This window comes from Dasypus novemcinctus, chromosome 4 (assembly GCF_030445035.2).
Source record: "Dasypus novemcinctus isolate mDasNov1 chromosome 4, mDasNov1.1.hap2, whole genome shotgun sequence".
In the NCBI taxonomy this organism is placed as follows: Eukaryota; Metazoa; Chordata; class Mammalia; order Cingulata; family Dasypodidae; genus Dasypus; species Dasypus novemcinctus.
The window spans coordinates 11,693,058-11,714,974 of record NC_080676.1 but is presented as its reverse complement, the minus strand read 5'-3'; the positions used below and the strand labels follow the sequence as shown (position 1 = coordinate 11,714,974).

General features: G+C 50.0%; 1 protein-coding gene across 4 annotated transcripts; it reads right to left on the bottom strand.

Annotated features, from left to right (window-relative positions):
• Positions 1-298: 298 nt before the first annotated feature.
• Positions 299-11,476, bottom strand: CHST2 (carbohydrate sulfotransferase 2). Of its 4 annotated transcripts, XM_058295115.1 has the most exons (4): positions 11,387-11,476; positions 9,468-11,291; positions 596-774; positions 299-438 (listed from the first exon to the last, which is right to left on the bottom strand). In XM_058295115.1, exon 2 carries the CDS (start codon positions 11,107-11,109, stop codon positions 9,523-9,525), a length of 1,587 nt encoding a protein of 528 aa, XP_058151098.1. In that variant the 5' UTR covers positions 11,110-11,291; positions 11,387-11,476; the 3' UTR covers positions 299-438; positions 596-774; positions 9,468-9,522. The 4 variants fall into 4 exon arrangements, with proteins under 4 accessions (XP_058151098.1, XP_058151097.1, XP_071070659.1 ...); XM_058295114.1 differs by lacking the exon at positions 596-774 and having other exon boundaries at positions 995-11,291; XM_071214558.1 differs by having other exon boundaries at positions 299-774.
• Between the last annotated feature and the right edge of the window lie 10,441 nt (positions 11,477-21,917).

Genomic DNA, 21,917 nt, shown 5'->3' with positions numbered 1-21,917 from the left:
AAAGCTGGCCCCCAAGCCTCCCATCAGATTGTGTGGACAGTCACAGACCCAGTTAAGAACCACTGTCTTAGTGGGAAAAGCACTAAATTGGACATAAAAATGGACAAATAATGTACTTTGAGACCTTGAGCAAGCCAATTCACCTCTGAGTCATCTTAGTTTCTTCCCTCTAACAAAGCAATTGATCATAACCCTACTTCTGCCTGGTGGCTACAAGTTTCAAATGACCTAATAAAATATTTGTGAGCATATTTAGTGCATACATTGTACTGTGAGAAACAAAGTTAACAGCAACGGCTTAAACAAAAGCGTTTATTTTTCCTCCGTCAGTGGGATTCTGGGGGTTGCTGGGCCACGGCTGGGGTGGTAACCGCACGAGGTCGGCAAGATCCCTGGCCTCTCAGTCACAAGACAGAGGCTCCTCTTTCAGACTCACATCTGCAGACAAGAAAGGAGGGGGAGGGAGGAAGACAAAGAGGAAGAAGACAAAACAGGCAATAAAAAGTCCCGACACGATCAGAACTATGGAATTTACCCAAATATCCCCAGCAGACATCCACTTGCAGCTCATTGGCTGTTACGTGATCATTCCTACCTGCATGGGAGACTGAGAAGCGTTTTTAGATGAGCATATTGCCTCCCCAAAGAAACTGAAGGTTCTGTGAGTAAGAAAGAAGGGAAGAATGGCTAGCGGGCAGGAAACCAGTCTTGCCTGCCATACTTAGTATACTCCGAAGCTTTATGGAAGTGTAAAAGTGGCATTATTATTAAAACCTGAAAGAAAGCACATCACGAAATACATTACCTACATGAATTTCGCTGCATTAATTTCATCTTGAGTCCCATTTTTCTGTATCACTTAAGGCGAAATAAGTGGATGGTCTTATTCATGCCCAGAAAACATGGAGGTACAATTAACTAATGAGACATACTTCTGCCCACATTTTAACATAGCAATGCAAAATTAACTGCCATGTATGTAGAGGACACTTACTGGTTTGAGACCACCTGGCATCACTTCTTCCTTCTTTTGATAATTGCACCTGATTTTCTCCTGAGCAACTCCTTGCCCTCATTCGGTGCAGACTGATGGGACTATTGATCGAAGTACCTTGCTCAGGCGCCAAGCAAGAGACACCCAGCCTAGCCTCAGTCAACCGAATCCCTCTCCTCCAGGACTTTACATTCTGAATGTAGGAGAAGGGAGGCGAGAGGAGAGAAGGGGAGGGGAGAAAGAAAAAGAAGGAAGGGAAAAGATGGGAAGGGAAGGGAAGGGGAAAGGAACAGGGAAAAGGGAAAAGGGAAAAGGGAGGGATTCAGGTTCCGGCCTGGCTCTTCTGCAGTCCCTTCGAGTCTATGGGCTCTTTTCCAATTAATTTCCTGTTTTGCTCAATCTAGTCGAGTCAGTTTTACAACCAAAGAACCTTTACTGGTGCCTAATAGAATGACATCCTCAGGTCACCCCTAAACTCAGCTGTCTACCTTGGTTTCAACTTCATTTCCTACTAAAGCTTGACTAGAACACCAAAGGGGACTACTTTTCTGGTCCCAGAGCATTCGATAAAGACATTGATAAATATCAGAGTGGCCAGAAGACTGGTAGGAACTAAGGAAATAAGAAGTCTTTAGATAAGAACATGTCAGAGTCCATGATGGGAAGTCAGGAGCTGGGATTTCTAGTTTGTGCTCTTCTGCTAACTAGGAATCGGACGCTGAGTACATCTTTCAACCTTTCTGGACCTCATTTTCCACACTTAAATGACTGAAATTACACTATCATCACATCAGCTTTTAGAGCATTTCCTAACTTTGCTAGGTCTCCATCTACCCACTGCTCCTTCTTAGAGTTCATACCTGCAGAGCCTTTAGAAATACAAGCCATGTATCAGCCTCCTGGCTGTCCCCTGGTCCTTGAGTTTACTGGGCCCCCCTGCCCTTCAAAATTAAAATAAAATTGCCTAGAATCCCTAGTTTCCAGTTGGAGAGAAACTTCCCTCCACCCCAGCCATCTCCAGGGACTCCTGGGATAAACCACTCCATGGGTCAACTCAAGCTCAGCGTTCCTGCATCCACTAAATTTGCAATTTCCACTCTGTGTTTCACCTCCTGTAGGAGCTGGTCCATTTTTGCCCATGTCATAGTGATTGGCACTATCCTGATCCTTCCACCACCCAAAGCACCACCCACCCAAGCCTAGGTGTGCAGCAGCCTTTACTGGAGGAGGTGAGGGGCACCCAGGTGACTCCAGGCTGAACACTGGCTTTTCCTGTCACTGGCCATGATCTCTCGGGGAGAGCATCGCTGTGGTCTGTCCTTGGGCTCCAGCACCCTGTCATGTTGCTTGCTCCCGATTCTTCTTTCCTTTACTTCCTCACTCCTTTTAAATTCTTTCTCCCAACTCCCAAAACTCCTGTTCAGGTTTTATACGGAGCTCCTTTCCACCACCAAAATGGCCTATTATAGTTGTGGCTAAACAAAGGCCATTCTAAGAGGAATTTTAACCAATAACACTCAAACATTTACTTTTTTGCTTTCTGCTGCACACACACCCATAAAATGCATCTCTAAAGGTGCTGATAGCACCTGCTCCTCATGCATTGCATCCACATTTCTCAGAAAGTATTTGGCTGGCACCAAAACATTCCTGTTTTGTTGGTATCCCTTAAATGGAAGCACTGTGATCTCTGACGTACCAGACAAAAAGAAAGTGGCTTTGCCACTTCTAGCTGTATGACCTTAGGAAAATTACCTACCCCTTCCAACATTGTAGTTCTCATCTGTAAAATGAAGACAACAATAACACCTCTCCAAAGGATTGTAATGAGAATCAGATGGAATCCTTTATGTAAAGAGCTTTGCACAGTGACTGGCACATAACAAATGCTTGACAAATGTCAACTATGGTATTATCACCATCACCGTCATCACTATTTAGGGCATTTGATGGTGAAATGAAAAAAGGTCAAAGTTAGAAAGAGCACAGCACATTGAGAAGTCACTTGGGAAAGGAGAAGAAAGAAATGAAAAACTATGCGCAACAAAGATTTACCCTAAATAAATTGAACCCTGAACTCACATCCTTGGCGTACTGCGCTCGTCAGCAAGCAGGACTGGCTAAATAACAGGGTTAAAACCATAAATACGAATGCTATCATCTCATAAAAGCAATGTGCTTTCACTTCCTTTTAAAAAGGGATAACCTAATACCATCCTCATCTAAAGATACCGAACACCAATATGAGCACATTAACTATTTTCAAACCTCCCAGAAGCTTATTCAGTTCTAGAGAGACTGTTTCCCAGAGCACTGGGACCTCGGTAAATGGAGATGTCTATTTAAACCTCTACCTTGTTTCTTTGGAAATTTTCCAGTCTCTGAAATGGTTAAGAGAGGATCTCTGCTTGTCAAAATCAAATGCACAGCTCCAGCATACGTTACTTTCCTACTCAATCCTTTCAAAATTGTATCATTTTTGTACAATATAATTCAGTTATCTATTCTTGGGGGGCTCCTGTTTATTGTTTCTTTTTTCCCAACATTAATACAGTAAGACCCTATTTGAAGACTTCCACAGGTTTGATTGTCATCCATTCCAATTTGCCTTGCTTTTTCAGCCTCTGTTTGCCACACGTATGAAGAACAGGACAGCATGGAAAGTAGCACTACTAACTCTAAAGCCTCGTTGGCAATTACCTGACCCTCAATCCTGCCCTGTCTTGGAGCTACATTTGAGGAGGGAACAAATGCACACACAAATGAGACCCAGTCCCTTCCCTCCGGAAGGATCCAGCAGCCTAGGAGAAGAAGCAAGTCTGTGAACAAATAATTACGGAGAACACGCGGACAGAGCTATGCATGAGGCAGCAGGCGGGAGGAGGAGCCAGAGAGACGTTCCCGCATCTCGGAGCAGCTTTGATAAATAAAAGCTTCAAAATGATCTAGGATCTTAAATAGCAAGTAGGAATTCACAGAGCAGAGAGGAAGCGGCAGGGAGAGGGGTAGGAGAGGTTGGAGGACTGTTTCCCCGAGGAAAAGAAGACAAATCAAACCTCTAATAAAAATAATCATAGGCAGCTATACTGAGCATAACAAAGAGGCACACCAGTGGGCCAAGCAGGGAGATACTTTGACTGCTTGAGCTTAATGTCACTTAACCTTTAGCTTTCCCATGGAAGAAATTTCTTCATCATGCACTAAGCAAACAGAGGGAGAGTCCCACAGCAGTTCCAGAAGGAAGGAAACAGTGTCACCAGCAGAGCTTGCCTGCTTCCATGCACTGAGGACAAGGAGAGCGTACTCTCCATCCTGCTCTTGTCAGGACAATCCCAGCCAGGGCACAGGTTGTCTCAGTGCCTACCGAGATCAGTCCTGGGTGCTCCAAATCCAACCAATGAGCAAGAGGGCACTGTCAGTCACCACTGCCATCAGCAAGGGCTGTCACCTGTGAGCGCATGGCCCTAGAATTCTATCACGCAAAGTGCTCTGGCCGCGTTAGGATTTCTTTAATTATAGCTACACAAAATAGCTCATACTTCAATGCCTCTTTGCCAGGAACGCGTAGCACACCATCATTTGCTCTCGCCTGAGCCCAGACATTTCTAGAAGCAGGGCTGGTTTCACGGCTTTGCAACCTGCGCAGTCACACGGGGTTCATGCTTGGTTGAAGGCTCCCCTGTTGCCGTCTTGAAAGTTTAATAATTTTTGAACAAGGGGCACCATATTTTCATTTTGCACTAAGCCCTGCAAATTATGTAGCCGGTACTTTCTGGAGAACTAACTGCTTCAAGGTGAATTTTTATGAATCCCTCTCTACACGCGCGGGACATGAGCCATTACTGAATTGCTAGGCAGGGCAGCAGTCACAAACCTCAAGTGGTCCAGACACACCTCTGACATCTGAGCACAGGTGACTGCTTCAACCAAAAGGTAAGACGCAGCCCCAGCCACCTTTCACCATCCTGCCACCGAGTGCACAGACTCTTCCTCTTTTCCAGGCTCTGTCAAGTTCATCAGCAATGCCACCCCCAAATACGGGTTCATGAAGTTTCCCAATCCCCAAACTGAGTGTGTTAGGCAGCGTTTAACAATTGCCTTAGCATAACTTGATGAAGGGTGTACAGAATTGCGTCAGATGTAATAAAAGTCAAGCGCTGCAATTGCAATTATTAAACACTTGTACCAAAGCCTGTACTGGAGCGGCTCAGTGGCTCCTATTTGAACAGCAAAAGGAACAGCCGGGATGCCCAGAAAGGAAGGAAAGTATTTGAACGAATTATTTTTTAGCCAGGACAAATTTGGAAAGGCCCTCCTCGAGGTGAGCCACAAAAGCGTTCTGTAAACTGTGCGTTTACCTCGGGACATCCCACCGCACAAGGTGAGCCATTCCTCAAATTGCAATTGTCACTGCCTACGTGTCCACATCGGATCCTGACCCAGAGCTGACACTGTTGCTGAAATAACTGGCCCCTCGCTCTCAGGTGACCCGAGACCAAAAGCGTGCCTGCCTCCCCACTCGCCCGCGAGCCGGTGTGAAAACACGCCTTCCCAGACCGCTTCAAGCCTGGGCAGCCTCGAGGGTGCGCCCGGCCTGCTGTGTGTAGGGAAGGAAGAAAGGCAGGGGAGGGTGGAAAAGTGAACCATGTTCTCATTCTCCAGGACGCCAGCCGAGAAACGCCTTTTTACTTCCCTCTTGGTCCTTTCTGAAGTCATCTCGAGAGACCGGGTTTCACAAATGATCCTTATTTCATTGCTCAGGGCCCAGGGAATATTAATTGAATGGCTCACCCGGATTCACATTAATTCGAAACCGCGGGCAGCATCCAGCCACAGCTCCGCTCTGTGTGCAACAGAAATCCCGGGCAGGGAAGCCGGGGAACGGGCAGTCCTCGCCTCATTCAGCCTCCACAATGGACAAACTTCCTGCAAGCGCTCCCCCGCACCTGGGCGAGAGGCACGGCCGCAGGTCCTCGGACTGCACGTCCACAGGGCAAAGCATGATGCCACGGTGGTCAGGAACGGCTTTACAGCTTGCCCGGAGGCACCTGGCCGCACTCTCCTCAGGTGGGCTCGGTTCCCCACCTTACCATGGCTAATGCCCGTTGGGAAGACAAATGGTAAAAATCAAAACCCTTTTGGAAACTTTCACGCCCAGAACTCCTGCATTTCTGGTTCTAGTTCACCAGTGGGAAATATTGGTCTCTACGTGGTCACCCTGGAAATCTCAGAGCCCTTCCCACTGCCCACTCCCCACATCTAAATGGAGCGTAAGGCCCACCTGCTTCAGCAGCTTGGGTGAAGGGCCTGGCACTTCCGCCAAACGGTGAACACGCTCTTCCATGCTGTGCCTTTTGATCATTTTCAAAATTTGGCACTAATTTCATTCACTTATTTAATAGGGAAGTATCAAGCACACACTGCGTGCTGGACGCTGACGGGCACAGATTTGCTACAGTTCCTGCCTGCAAGGTCCCCACGGGTCAGTCTGAATGAGGCCTTTGAGTGGCTCTGAGCTTCCTGAAACCCAAGCACCCCCGCCTGACCCAGTGCCTCTGCCTTGTTCCAAACTAAAATTTGTTGACGAAATGCGCTGGGTAGACTCCTTTGTATAAACTGAGCTTTCTAATCAACAAAACATTCCAAAGTCCAAAGGGTAAGTCAGGTGTGCTATCTACTGAGCAGAATCTAAAAATGAAAATCTGATAACCTGCTCTGAAGAGTATTTCTTCCTGCTGATGGACAAATCGCCAGGTTGGGAAACACGAAAGGATCGCTTTCATATTTGCTGCCCCCGCATTGATCACAGGCTCTGCTGCAATTTGTCGTGGCCCAGGTCTGCTTACACAGGGGCTGATAGAAGCTTGTTACCACCAAAAAAATGCTTCTCTCCTCCTCCAACCTGCTGAATGTCACTGATACGGCTATCTCGGGCTTTAGTGGGAACACCACCTGTCTCGCTTTCCTAGACTGCAGCTAGGTACAAATCTCCAGGAGCAACAATTCACCTTTTCAAATCACTGAGCCAGGAGTGGCAAAGTGGAGAGAATGCAGCTGCTACCAAAAAAAAAAAAAAAAAAGGAATTACAGGAGGAAACCCTGTTCCAACAGAGCAAGCGGAGAAGTGTTGATGTTTCACTTACAATTTCATCTGTGCAGAGGCCAGCTAAGCTCTGCAGGCTACAAAGACTAGTATTATTTGAGATATGAGAACCAAAAACATTGTAATTCTACTTTAACACAATTAAAGTCCTTAGGTATACTGAGCGATGACTCCAACTGCTTTAAAATCCTTCAATCTGAAAACTAGACATGAGGGTTACTGTGATTAAGTGATAAGAGCTGATTCTAATGCCACATGAAGTTCATTTTTTAATGGCCATTTTATTTAGAACGGTTACTTTTTAACGATGCGGTCTCAATTTCATGTTAAACCTGTTTCAATTTTTAAATTCAGTATTGAGTTTGTTCATTTAATTTTAAAGTATTCTTAAGTTAAAGCTCTTAGAAATATTCTACTGCTGCTGATGATAATTCCGCATAGAAGCTACCATGAAAACATCATGGAAAATCTGACTAATGTGTTATAGCGGCAACAGGGCTTAATAAAATACAATAAACTAATTTAGTAAATTAAAAATAACCATTCTAGGTTATAAAATCAGCTGCTAAATACACATTTTTAAACCTCTGTGCTTATCTTGAAATCCTTAACAGTGTAAATAGTTAGATTTCACATTACACTTTAATTACACACTTCGGAATCAACTTGTGTTAAAATATTTTCCCACATACATATTATTTTTCATTATATCCTCCCAACCTCCAAAAAAAATCCTCAGCATTTATCCTATACATGTTGGGCTTCAGAGATGCAATAAATTAAATTAAAGCCATGACGATATTGAACTTATGCTGTACTCAGGTAACAGGTAACTCACAGTCTCTCATTGCTATGTTGGCTCCCTAACTTATCATAATGGGATATTCTGCACGTCCCAGTACAAGATGGGCTCTGGGCAGCAGCAACACCATTAGCACTGCAGGAAAGTGCAAAAACACCAAATCTCAAAATCCTACACACCAGCTCAAAATTCATCTTTTCCTCTCCCCCATAATTTGTCGTCACCTCTGAAGGAAGCTCTTGGCCTGAAGCCTTATTCTGCCTTAAGCATTTTATCCCCTTTGCAAATTTATTTTTTGGAAACTTTAAATCCCACAGGTACCCCCAAGTAAACCATTATAAGTTCTTCTTTAGCACTAACTTGGATGGAAGGTGAAGAAGAAGAGGGAAAGCCTGCGGGCGCCCTGCGGGTCTCAGATCAACACCTGGGCTGGGTCAGAGGCAGAAAACACTCTGAGCAGAATCTGAAAATAAAACTCTCTCTGGTAGCCTGCTCTGAAGAGGATTTCTTCCTGCTGATGCTTCTGTCCCTTTTCTACCTAAAAGAATGCCTCATCACCAAGTTCCAACCAATTTTTAAAGTTTTGTTTCTTGAGCAGAACTTTTTTTTTAATGGCATTTTTATTTTAAAAATCTTGTTTCTGAAACTAAACTCAGGACCAAAATATTGGTCACGGTTTCAAGGCTCACCAGGCTTAACTCAATTGTACTCAAACCCGAAGGCCTTCGAAATCTCCAGGGGTTACTTCTTCCTTTCTGTACTCACAGTTAACCAGGAAAGTAGGCTGTGCTTTTCCCTCCACTGCGCCCTGGCTTGGTTTTTTTTGCCCTTAGAAGGTGAAGATTTGTTCCCGAGTCTAGAACCTGGCACCTGACAGGCTGTGGTTTATCTGTGAGAAAACAACTCCCTGGTTTCTATCAAGGAGTCAGAAGCGGCTCCCCCTTCCATCTTAATCGTCCTCCAGGAAACAGAAAGAAAGGGATGGGGTGGAAAGAGGTTTCTGCCTGAAGCTTCACAGGACAAGTAGCACAGGTAAATCCAAAGTAATGGAGGCAAATATAAAAATGAAGATTATTTATTATCTTCTTTATTAATACTCACATTGTAACCTCTGCTTTTTACACCAAAGTCTACTTTAGACGAATGCCTCCTTGCTTTCGCCATGCCCAGTGGGGCTTTTCGCTCCTGAACCACTTCTCCTGCCTTCACCCCATCCCCCACATCCAAATTACTCCTGTACAGGTTCACAGACACCACTGGAAGTTTGTAAACAAGATCTGGGCTACTGGAACTTGATTTCATCAACATCCCACTTCGGAACGGGAGGAAGGTGAGGGAGCAGGTGAGAAATGGGAGGAAAGGAAAGGGAGAACAGTCAGGGAGGAGGAGGAGGGGCAGCTAGGGAGCACTTTCAAGTCTGGCCCCTTCTGAGATGTGTGCTGTGCCTTGGAATTCAGTGACTCGAAACCCTGACAGCAAGTCTCTGCGCAGTTCTTTATATTATCTATCTATAACAGAGTATGTGGGCTTGCTCAGTCTGGGCCTGGCCTCTGTTTGTTTAAACGCACCCCGATCTTTTCCGCGGGCGCCTCCACAAGCAGGTGGGTCTCCCCGGAACCCCTCTCAAAGCCGGGGCTTCCGGAGCAGGGTCTTGCTGAGGTCTTTGACCTCCTCCGGGCTGCTGACGCGCTCGTAGCCCAGCACGGCCATGGGCTGGTGGCAAAACTCCTCCACCTGTTTGATCTGCTGGAAGGTGAGGGCGGTTCGCCAAGCGTTGGCGGCCTGCGTGGCATTGCGCGCCGACACCACGAAGGGCTTGGAGGAGGAGCCCGAGCCACTGGTCATGTTCAGAGCAAACTGCTCCATCTCGGGACTCACCAGCAGCCCCACGAAGTCGTACACCCTCCTTAGGGTCTTGACCGGGTCTCCCACCAGGTCCTCGTACCGCACCACCAGGTAGTGGCCCTGCAGCCAGTCGGGAGGCTGCAGGGCTGTCTGCAGGGTCTTGGCCATGCTGTTGCAGATGACCTCCATGGCGCCGAGGGCGTGGTAGTCGGCCGGGCCGCCCAAGGTCTCCTTCTTGGCGCCCAGCTTGTGGCCGGCCACCTCCAGGAAGGGCATGCGGTGCGCGCGCGGGTCCCGGCTGCGCACCACCTGCAGACTCTCGCGGATGAGGCCGTGGCGCGAGCGGATGCGCGAACTGGCCACGGCGCGGGGGTCGCGCACCAGGTGGATGACCTTGAGGTCCAGGGCCGGGTCGCGCAGCAGCGGGGCCAAAACGGCCACGTCGAAGACACGGACGCCCTTGATGACGAGCGTGCGGTACTTGCGGCACTCCTCCTCGAAGCGCGCCAGGCGCTGTGGTGGGCACTTCTTGCACACGCGGTCATCCACCAGCCCCACGATCTCCTTGCGGTAGGCGGGGCAGAGCGGCGACGAGCACACCACCTTGTTGGTGGCCGCGCCGAAGATACCCAGCGTGGTAAGGTTGCGCCCCCCGCTGCCTGCGGGGCTGTACAGCTGGAAGACCGAGAGGTCGCAGCGGTAGAGGGCGCTCAGCATGTCCCGCGCCGCTCCCTGCAGCGAAACGGCGTCCCCTGGGTACAGTTTTTGCCACACGTGCCACACTGGCTCGTAGAGGAAGAACACTTCGGGGTTCTGGTTGAAGAGCTCCCCGAAAAAGGACGAGCCCGAGCGCCACGTTGTGAACACGTACACCAGCTGCCGCTTGTCCCCGCCGCCGCCGCCCCGGCTGCTGTTGCCTGGCGGGGCCGCGGGCCGCGTCCCCGCCGCGGGGGCCCGCACCGCCCCGACGGCTGCGGCCGGAGAGCGGTACGACGTGCGCGAGTCCAAGCGGGTGTGCGCGCCCGGCGGAGCGGCCGGAGGCGGCCCCGGGCGCACCCAACTGCCGCCTGCTGCCCCCGCCGCGGCGCCCAGCGGTCTGTCGGGGCTGCACTGCTGCAGCGGCTCCTTGTGCCACTTGTAGTCCAGGAGGTTGAGCATGGTGAGCACCAGCAGAAGTGCATAGCCCGCGCAGAGCACCAGCGCCTTCCTGCGGAACACCTTCATTCCGAGCGGGGACGCGGGCCAGCGGCGGCCCGGGCGCCGGGGCCACGGCGGGAGCAGGGCGCGCGGCGCGGCGGCGGGCGCGGCCGGGAGCAGCCGGGGGAGCGCGCCCGGGGGCAGGGCTCGCGGCGGGCTGCGGCTCATCACAGGAACAGCCCGGGCCGACGGTGCGGCGGCGGTGGCCCTGCAGCCCAGGCCGGGGACGCAGTGTGCCGGCTGCGGGCGCGGGGACTTGGGCCGCGGCTCCGAGGCGGGCGCGGCAGCAACGGCGGCTGGTCCCCGGCGCCCCGGATTGGCTCTCCCATGGCAGCGGCTCCGGGAAGGGCCTGCGAGGGGGAATGAAGTGAGCGGGTGCGCCCCAGTCCTCCCACCCCTGCCTAAGGAGCGCCCACCCTCGGGACGGTCCGGCCACCTCGCTCACCTGGAGCCACGGGCACGCCCCGCAGCGGCCCCGGATCAGCGGCCCGCGGTCTGCCTGGCTGTCACTCGTCCCCGCGATGTTTTGCGCACTCGCCAGCCAGGGGTCTCCGTGCCTTCGAGGGGGTGGCGGGACTCGTTGGCTCTCGGCAGCCGGAGCCCTGGGCAGAGTTTCCGGGCAGCAGGCAACCCGCGTCTCGGGGAAGGAAACTTTCCCGGGGCCCGGCGTCCTGCTCCGCACTCGGCTGAGTCCCCGGCGCGTCCCGGCTCTAACGGCGTCTCCCTCGCACTCTTGGGACCGCAGCAGCTTCCTTCCTCGCCTGCGCTCGGGAGAGCGAAGCCGACTGGGGGCGGCGTGGGGGGAGGGCGCTTATACGGGACCCAGCCCCTGGCCCAGCGGCTCTGCCTCTCGGGCTCTCGGCCTCCGCGCCGCGCATCTTCCCATCTCTCCGGCGGCGGCAGACGGAGCGCACAGCAATCCCGCAACGGCCGCAGCCACGGCTGCTTCTTCCATCACCGGGAGGATGCCCGCGCGGGCAGCGCCGGCGGCCCCCGCCGCTCCACAACCTCCGACTGGCCCGGAAGCACCCCGCGAACACACCTCGGGACAAAGGAGCCCGGGTCCGCAGCGCCTGCCTCCCCGCGCCCGCCGCTAGCCCCTTCTGGCCAGCGAGGTGTCAGGGCAGAGGAAGCCCCAGCCTCCGCCGAGCGAAAGCGGCGCCCGGGAGGATGCTGCTCCCCGACTCCCCCTACGCGGAGCGGCTGCAACGCGGGCGAGCCAGCCCCTGCGCGACTCCTGCCAGCCGCGCGGGGTTGGTGCGCGTCGCCGTCCGTCGCCGCAGCTCCTCCCCTTCGCCGCTCTGCCCTCCGCCTCCGCCCACCCCGCGCCCGCCCCCCTCGCAGCTCCCGGCTCCCGCCGCCGCCTCCGTCTTCTGGGCTGGAGATGCGGGGCTCGCTGGGCTGCGGCGCCGCCTGGGCCGCCCTCCGTGCCCAAAGCGCCCAGGCGCGGAGGCAGGGTTCGGTGCGCCCAGAGCTACGGATGATTCGGGTTCTGCGTGCCCCCGCCGGCCTCGGCCCCCCATTTTTTGGCTCTCGGAAGGAGTTGGTGATAAAGTTTGGGCAGAAATCCCCGGGCGGCATCCCGCTCCTCTCCCTGCCGGGCTCGGGGAAGCCAGGCCCTGGCGGGCGCCGGGGACGCACCCGCGCGCTCCAGCGCGATCCGAGGACGCCGAGCGCCGCTCTCCGGCGCCGAATCCCCGCCCGCCCGCTCCAGCTGGCCTGCGGCTTCTCCTTCGGGGAGGAAGTCATAAATCTTTTCTGACCTCCGGGTCAGAGAAGACGCTTCAGTTTTCGGGAGGGTGTGCCGCGCGGCGGCTTCTACTTTCCTCGGCTTGGGGGCGGGCTGCTCCAGTTTTCGGAGGGCCCCCCGCAGATGCTCCCTCCTTCTTTAGCTCGTAATAGTGCGTCCGCGGCCACTGACGTTTTCTAGAACTGGGGTGATGCGGGGAGGGGGCAACTTTGTGTTCTTATTTACAGTAAAATGCTTGTCCCGCTTCTTAGTTTTAGGGATGAGATCAAAGGACTTGATCCCGAAGGAAACACCGTTGCTGGAAGTGGAAAGTCATTTTTTATTTTTGGGGGGTTAAAGTGCTTCTCTATTCCCCGCCCCCCCCCTTTTTTTTTTTCTTTTGGTAGGGTAATAAGCAAAGGAGCCCTCTCTCTGTCTCTAACCAAGAACACTAAGCCATAGCCTCGACGTCACCTGTGAACTGAGGACAATTAAAATAACCCCCGAAGAGCGTGATTGGATGAGCGGGCGCGGCTGGAGGACGAGAGCCAGGCCTGGGAGCGCTGGAAGCTGGGTGGCCCCGGATCCCGAGCCGCGGCCGTGGGCAAACCGCGCGGATCTCCTGCAGGCGCTTTGTTTCCCCCTGTCCTGGTGGCGTTTTTAGAAGTTTGACCACTAGAGTTATTGTCATCTTTTCTTCGTACTATTTTGGGCAATCTCTCTCAGCCAGAGGAGCCTTCTAAATTTAAAACGTCGCGTTTGCGTCATTAAGGGTTTTAGGAAGCAGTTTAATTCGTGTGGATTTGGTTTAAGGGTAGAAACATGTTCAGAGAACTTGGTTTAGCCCCGTTTTCCAGAAATAGAGAGAGAGAGACATAATTCCATGAGCAGATTTCAGCTAATTTGTTCTCCTGTGGTTCTGATAAAGTGTAAGGAAGGGAAGTTTCTAGGTCAGAAGAGGTAAATGAGTTTAGGCAAACATAGGGACGGGGAGAGTAGAACTAGAATGTTAAATCCAGCTCCACAAGTTGCGGGGAAACTCTGCAGGAGCCGGTTAGGACAGGCGTACGTTTTTGCCCTTTGTGTACACGTGAAGGTGGAGTTTAACGCAGTGACTGCCTTTTTTCCGCTTTCTGGACCTGCCCACCCACCTTACCTGGCTGCTTCAAATATCCCTTCTGTTCTCTCCCCAAAATACTAAAGTTATGTTGGCGCATTAAATGATTGGCGAAGAGATAGGGAAAATCTCAATATTAGTGTTCAGCAGGATTCTAAGAGAAATAATTTTGAGCATTTTTAATTTAGACGCTGGCTTTGTGCCTTCCTAGAAAGCACGGGAATTGCAGTTATTTGATGTAAGAACCCTTTTTTTTAAACAATTGTTTGCATAAAAACAATTTTGTTGCAATTTTGTAACACTTTACTGGAGTTGGCAAAACAGTAAATCCATTTGCCTGCGCCCCCACAGCGCGTGCTCAGCTGTGCGGGCTCAGCTGGCATAAATTTACAGGTTCCGACATCTCCACCCTCTCCTAGCTGGCAAATATTTTACCATTTTTCACAGTGTCGTGGTTAATTCCAAACTTTGTTACAAAAAGTGACATCCGAAAACTTGATAGTGTCCATGCTTCCTGCGTTTGTTATACATTCACTTTCATTTTGATCCACTTCTGGCTTTAGCATAGGAATCAGGCCCTTAAGAGGTCACTTCGTAATTTCATTTGCAGAGGACCCAACCGTGCCACAGGACTGTGCTTAATTTCAGCTTGCTGGTTCATGGTAATTCAGGGGCTTTTCCAGGGTGGTAAGTCTCCCTTTGCTGCCTGTTAAGTGGAGAAGAACTGCTGTTGAAACCTTGCTGTGGCTTTTGGTTAAGGTACAAATACCTCTTTGGTACAAAACTATACTTTCCATAAGGGCCTGACCCCCGACAGCTGGGTGCTTAGAGGACAGGCCAACCTGGAGAGCTCACAAAATGGATGTCCCCTGCACTGTGAACCTTCTGGAACCCTGCCCCACCTGGTCCTGGGCTTTCTGGAGAGCCGATTCTCAGGGTACCTTCTTTCCTTTATTTCAAGAGAGGTACCAGGGACTGAACTCGGGACCTCATCCCTGGGCAGTGCGCATTCAAACCATTGAGCTACACCCTCTCCACCCACAGGGTATCTTGAAACACAACCTTTGAAAGAAAGCCCAAAGAAGCTTTAACACCTGTTTTTAGTTCATGCTCAACAGCACTTCAAACATATGTACCCAGTCGCCAAAATCAACTGTCATGAGGAAGCAGAGCTAAGATCACATTAGTAGAAACTCCATGGGTCATCCATAAGGCTCTGCAGAAAAAGAATTGTTTAAAACAAATGAAGGGATGGCTGCTGTGACTCTCCCGTGACTTTAAAGCAACTCATACCTCAGGTCGCACAATAGGTGATAAAAGGCTGTCAGCTGGAAACCCCTCCATTGATAGAAGGAATCGACTTCCTCGAAATTTAGAACAAGATAGAGTGGATTGCATATGGAATTTGGAATCAGACCTAGAATTCTGTGCAAGTTTATTTACAAGTTCTATGTTCTTGGACAATAGGCTCAGTGTAATCCTCAGTTTCCCTATCTGTAATACAAGGGGAAAAAAATTATAGCTGCCCCTATAGAATGGCTAAGAGAAGCCTGGGAGAGCGCAGAGGTAAAGCGCAGACGTGGCCTTGAGAGAGAGGTAAGTTAATAGCTATTCCTGCCCCCACCCCAGGTGGGCGCAGGGCTAAGGGCCTCTGCTCCCGCGGAGGAGATGCAGCAAGTAGAAACTCAAGGTCAACGAGAAAGAGGGTTGGTGTATCATCACTTTCTCCATTTCTCAGTAGGACATTGGGGGATTGGACTGAGTGAGGGCTTTTTGGGGGGGTTCTGGTTCAGATTTGTAGGGGAAGGAGGGCTCGGTGGTTTACAGATGGGATGGGGAGGGAGTTTGGGAGCAGGGCTGCACTTTTGATCCAATAAACAGGGAGCAGGCATTTGCTTTGCAGGCCCTCTGAAACTCCTGCCATCGTTACTTCATCATAGAGTTTAAGTCATTGGGTCTACGTGGGGCCTTAAGGTGGGCTGTGGAACAGATGCCCCTTTGGTAAAAAGTGCTAAGGAGATGTGCCAGCCTCTGTCCCCACAACCCATTCAACAACAACCAGGCACACTCCTCAGAGTGGGATAGAAAGACATGGGGACGGCGGAGGGAAGTTTGCACTGCAGCTTGCAAGACAGAAATAAAATTAAGCAAAAATATAACTGAGAAACACATCCATTTGGGCATTCCTTCACTCCCAATACATCCACCTCTAGTTCTCTGCCATCAGCAAGGGGCAAGGCCTTGCTCTAGATGAGTGGATCTCAACCCTCAGTGAAGACCTAGAATTGCAAAATAACAAATGCCCGGCCCCACTGATGTGGGCTATGGGTGGGAGGCTCTTCATCTCTTTGTAGATAACCTAAGCTGTCTGTGACTTGTGGGTGTGGGACGGTAAGAGGCTGCAGTCCTGCCCCTGGTGATCATGGCAATGACTCCAGTCCCAGGAAACAGTTTATCAAAGCAAACTCTATAAACTTTAAATATTCAGGGAAAATGCAAACCAAATGTGCTAAAAGCTTATCTAGAATGTATGAAGTCCATGCTAAATCTTACCTAGGATGTGGACGATATATGCTAATTCAAGCCTATTGAGCACTGAAACAAAGAACCATTTGATCCTTCCTCTCTGTATAAAAGGAACTCTAAATTCTTGTTCAGGCCTCAGGTTTGCAACAGAAGGTTCCTGAGTCCAGCTGGTCGTCAATAAACCATTTTTCCTTCTCGAAATCATTCCTGAGTCCTGGTCTTTCTATACACAAATAATTGAACCTCTCTCAACTTCTACAACACTACCATGAAGGTTTAATGTCCGTAAGGCTAAGGTGGGGCCAAAGAATCAGTCGTTTTTTAAGTTCTCCAGGTGATTCCAACATAGAGCTGAGGTTAAGAGGCTGCTATGCTTCTCAAACGTAGTATGCCTCAGCAACACCTGGATAATTCGTGGAAACACATTCCTGGGCCTCACTTCCAGAGTTTCCCATGGTTTCTGGAGTGGGGCCCAGGAATTTGGGTTTCTTGTCACTTCCCAGGGACAGCTGATGGTGCTGGCCTGGTAACCACATTCTGAAAACCCCTGCCTAGGGGTTTCTTGCTTGTTTGTTTGTTTTTACCAGCTGATGTAAAAAGCTTTTTATTTACACTTGGCTCAGGGCTCCTTAAGGGGCCTGCAAGGTGGCAGTTTAAAAGATGCCTCCTGGCTGCAGGGAGGGGCTCAGGCAGAAGCCTACAGCCCAGGGGAACACAGAGGGGGCCCCCAAAGGCCTCGAGGCTCTGGAGGCTCCTGGTAGTGCTTGGAGGGTGAGCCTTTCAAAGAGGCACTCACCCAGCCCGGACTGCAGGCCAGCCAGCCTGCAGAGGCTCGTAGGGGTCGCCCACCTTCTTGATGAGCTTCGCCTCCTCAGCTAGGAAATGGCTCTCAAGGAAGTCACAGAGATGAGGGTCTGCGCCCGCAGAATCCAGGATGTGCAGAACCAAAAGGCCAGGTTCGGGCTCTTCTCCGGGACCAGGGCAGCCAGGATTTACCCCACTCATCTTGGGAGGGCTTCTGCCCAGCCTGGGAAAATCCTGGCCCGGCCTTACCACCAATATCTGTCTCTTGCTTCAACAGTGATTGAACGGAGCAGACCCAGGGACTATCCCACACACTGACCTCTTGAGCGTTGACCACCTTCCAAACGCTTCTCCACTTACAACCTCTGAGACCAACTTCTCAGCCATCCCCTGCTTCCAGGACCAGCTAACACCATTTTTTTGTGGTTAGCTCCTCATTGTCAACAACCACAAGCTCCCAGATTCATCAGAATTATTCCACCCCAGTGGAGGGCTCTGCTAACCGCCTGGTCAACCAGCATCTGCAGGTGTCCCCTACCTACCTCTCTCTGGGCTACTATTTCTGCCAGCACAATATGCCCTGAAGGTCGTGGACCACTTCTTTAGTGAGTTGGGAGAGGAGAAGCACAAGCACTTAAAGATGCAAAACCAGGGTGGTGGCCATGCCCTCAGCTAGAAAATCACTTTGGCATTTATGGTCATTGGTTAAGACCACGTGGTCAGTTTCTGGGGCCAGTTGGGAGGGGGAACAAGGGTTTGATGGACCTGTGCTCTCTCCCAGGATAGGGCCCCATCATGATTAGAGTTTACCTGTGTGTTCTGTTCACAATGATGCCCACTGGGCCTTGCTACTCGCGGTAGTGGGTGGATCAGCCAAATTAGCATCACCTGTAAGTTTGTCAGAAATGCAGAATCTCGGGCCCCAGACCTCCTGTATCAGAAGCTGCATTCTAACAAGATCCCTGAGTCAGTGTCTGCACGTTGGAGTTTGGGCAGCCCTGGAGCAGCCACTCAGGAGTTGACCTGCACACAGTGTCGTGCGGTGGGGCGGACTGTTTTCCCCCCTTTTCTGCTGCACAAAGTTATCGGGTGGGTGGTAGAGGCTACTTCCAGGGCAACTGCTGCCCCACACAGTGCTTTGGTACAAATTAGCAAGAGACGCCCCTCTCTGGGTACACCCCCAGGCGTTGTGAGCAGACGGGGGCCTCTGTGCAGAAGTCAGTCTACACAACTGCACAAAGACCTGTTCTTAGCACAAAAATAAATAAAACGGTGCTTACAAGTTCCATACTTACCAAAAACAATGGAATAGCTACTTTGCTTGCATTAACAAAAAGAATAAGAGATGATAGTAGCGCTTAATTTCACTTGGAATACATGGAATGTACCGTGACATCAACTCACTCTGAAGAAAGAAACATGCTCTGGGCACGTCATGAAGATTCATGGTACACCTTGTCCCACACAAAAGCAAATTCCATCCTAGGCAATTTTATCTCTATTCTTGTAACTTATCGATAAACTATTATGCAAGGCATAGCAATTTTCCACAGACAACCTCCATGCTTATGTGTGTAATTTCTACGGTGTATTGGTGAATGAAGTGGAATGTACAATTTCATACATACAATGTTTTGGCATTCGCAAGATAGAAAATCCAAAAGGGGGAGCACTGGAGAAAGAAAGTAGCTCTCAACCTAGACGCTTTCATTTTACATCTTCTCCACTCTATTGTTAGTCTGAGCTACTCCCGTTCATCTTCTTATCACGGTGTCTGAGCTCTGAATTCCCAACTCTTTAGACTTTGGTTCAGATCTTGCCTAGCTACATGCTAAAAGTTGGATATAATTTTGGCTCAAAATGTAACACTCATTATCTTTGTCCTTCGACATATATCTCTTTCCTCAGTCAGGACATGACATGTGGTTCTACTTACTTCAGAGTAGCAACCTTTAACTCAAGTTCAGTTTCTGCCACATCCATTTATTCAGTACAAAATGTTTTGTTGATTTGTTGAACTGTTCCTTTTCCTTTGCCTTGTTAACTGTCTATTTTTATGCATGATTACATTGTTAGGACACAACCTGTTTTGCAAAAAAGTCTGTTCTGGAAATCTGTGCCCCACTTCTGGTTTGTGAGAGACAATCTGCATTTTAATGCCACAGGTCAAAGCCCAAATTCAACAAATATCTAAACCCCTAGCCTTCATACAAAAATACATTGTTTTCTTTACCTCCAATGAAGACCCGTTTGTTACTTATTTCAGTTTCTAATGGACTTGAGGAAATTTCAGTACAATATAAAGGATTAGGACTTTACCGTACTGAGATTACATCTGTTTTGATTTTTATAACAAGCACCTGGTTCATCCAGATTTATTTTTCTATCATTTTCATGAGGAATATTTTGTTGCCTTTTTCTCAATATCCACTCTGCACATAACATAGGAGACTGGCGGGCCTTAGACGTATTGTTTCAGTTCCCTGTTTTAGGCTCATTCTTGGAGAACCACGGAGAACGTTCAGCCATCGCCACTGCCTGGACCCTGTGCCCAGAGAATACAGATTCGATGTGTGCATCATCACATGCAGTGTTGTGCTTGACTGGCACAGTCCACAAAGTGAGAGTAACAGTCATTAATGGCCAGAGGAAGCCCTCTCCCTACGCTGAAAATGAATTCTTCTCGATTCCTAGGCAAGGCACTGCTCAGGAAGCTTTGGGATCCCTGGCTTATTTAAGTCTGTCTGCAACAATGTGGAGGCCACGGCATCTTCACATATGTGCATCATTTTTGCTGGTGCCACCAGGTCAGAGCACTTGAGCATCTGTCACTCAGATTTGGCCTTTCCGCCTGGAATGCCACGTTGGAGGAGGACCCAGGAGAGGTGGTGCCATTTGGTGTGTGATGGTTGAGCGGCATCTTTTCTGTAAGCAGCTCAATTTGGCCAGCCACGTTGGCCATCAGTGTTGGTGTTTATGGTCCTTGTGAAACTCCCTTGTCACTCAGGCAGGCAACTGTTTACTTACGTCTGGCTGGAAACCCTTAGAAATATGTGCTTAATAGCTGCAGATGTGCCTGCAGCTTGCCCACCGCCCCAGCCTGGGTCAGCAATCTTTTACATCCTTTTAAATAACCCACACTCTAATCCCCTAACGAAATATTATCCATCTGGCAAAGTGCTGAACCTGCACGGTGTGCATTTGGGGCTCACATTTAGTCTAATCCCTTGGTTCCTCCTGATTCTAAAAGTTTTTATTTACCTACACGACCCCTCCTCCCCATATCGCTGAATCTTGCTCTCGGTAGAAGAGAGATAATGACATCCGCTTGCACAATCATGGTTTTGTTCCAAAACAATTTACAGATGCCGGTCTTTACAGTCTCCCACCAGAGAAAAAAAATGGAAATATCAGGAAGACTGGAAATGTGGCACTAATTTTGCCCCTAGGGAATGAGGTCCCGCAGAATTTTAACATCCTTATTTCAAGATGTCCCCAAGGACCACTGAACGCCTTCACCACGTAAGTTTATATGGAAAGTATAAACAGAAAATGCAGAAAATGCCTGCTCCCGCATCCGAGAATTCTCATCCCAATCCCTCCCATAGAAACTCCACATATTTGGTAGCAAATATACTTGTAAGCCTCGCGGGCAATGTGAGAGACACATAAATCTGAGCTCAGGCGCTGGGTACACTGAGGAACTGAGGAGAGGGGGAGCAGCCCAGTTGTACTGCACGTCCATGACCACAAAAAGAATGCTGACTCCAGGCTCCGGGCTCTCTGGCCCATAGCTCTGTATTTACTCTCTAGGTTCACAGGGTTTCTCAAAATGTGGTCCAAGGACTTTCTCAAAGTAAAATCTAAACACTCCCTCTGCCCCTTCTCCTACCCACTGAGTCATTATCTCCAAGGGCAGGTCCTGGGAATGAGCATGTCAGACAAGCCCTCCAGCTGATTCCATTGCACGCTCACATTTGGGAACACAGTCAACTGCAGCACACACCTTTCACAGTCATTTCCCCTGTTTGGAATCCCCATGTTCCAACGCCATTCTCCGCACATAGGAAACCAGGTGGAAAACCTCCTCCAGGGATCCTTCCATGATTACTACAGGAAGAGGCAGCAAATCCCCAGAACTCCTTCTGTGCGTCATGCTTGAACCACTAAGGTTGTTTTTATGGTAGAGATGTGCGTGCGTGCCTTCTTTCTGTGTGTGCAGGATTTCCTAAACCTCATTCTTTCCTCCGCCACTTTTCACTCTTTTTGGCCATGTGCATATATCACTTTCCTATTGTTTATTTAATATTTCTTTTCATCCGGCTCGCTGTTCAAGACCAAACCTACATTTATGTTCAATAGATGTTATGGATCACCCTGATGAATGGAAAACCATTATCATACTCCAGAAATGAAAACAAACAAAAAGGAAATAAATACAGCTTCCGGGAAGATGGCAAACTAGAAAGACATGGGACGCTCTTCTCTTCCAGAAAAAAATAGCTAGAGGACAGGCTGAAATGGCCAGGAAAAAGGTTTTCAGGGGTTTAGGACACCAGGTGAAGGGTGGACACAGCCCAGAAGAGAGAGGGACAAGGGAGGGGAATCCCAAAGGCAAAACTGTGAGTAGAACCAGCAGCTGCTACCTCTGTCACCCTCCCCAAGCTAAAGACACGTTAGAGTTCTCAGGCCTCTGAGCCAGAGACAGACAAAGCAGCCTCCAGGCATCCACCACCCCAAGCTGACTCAGCTTCTGACCCACACACTTGGTCTGCTGTGTCCCAGGAGCCCTTCCAGGCC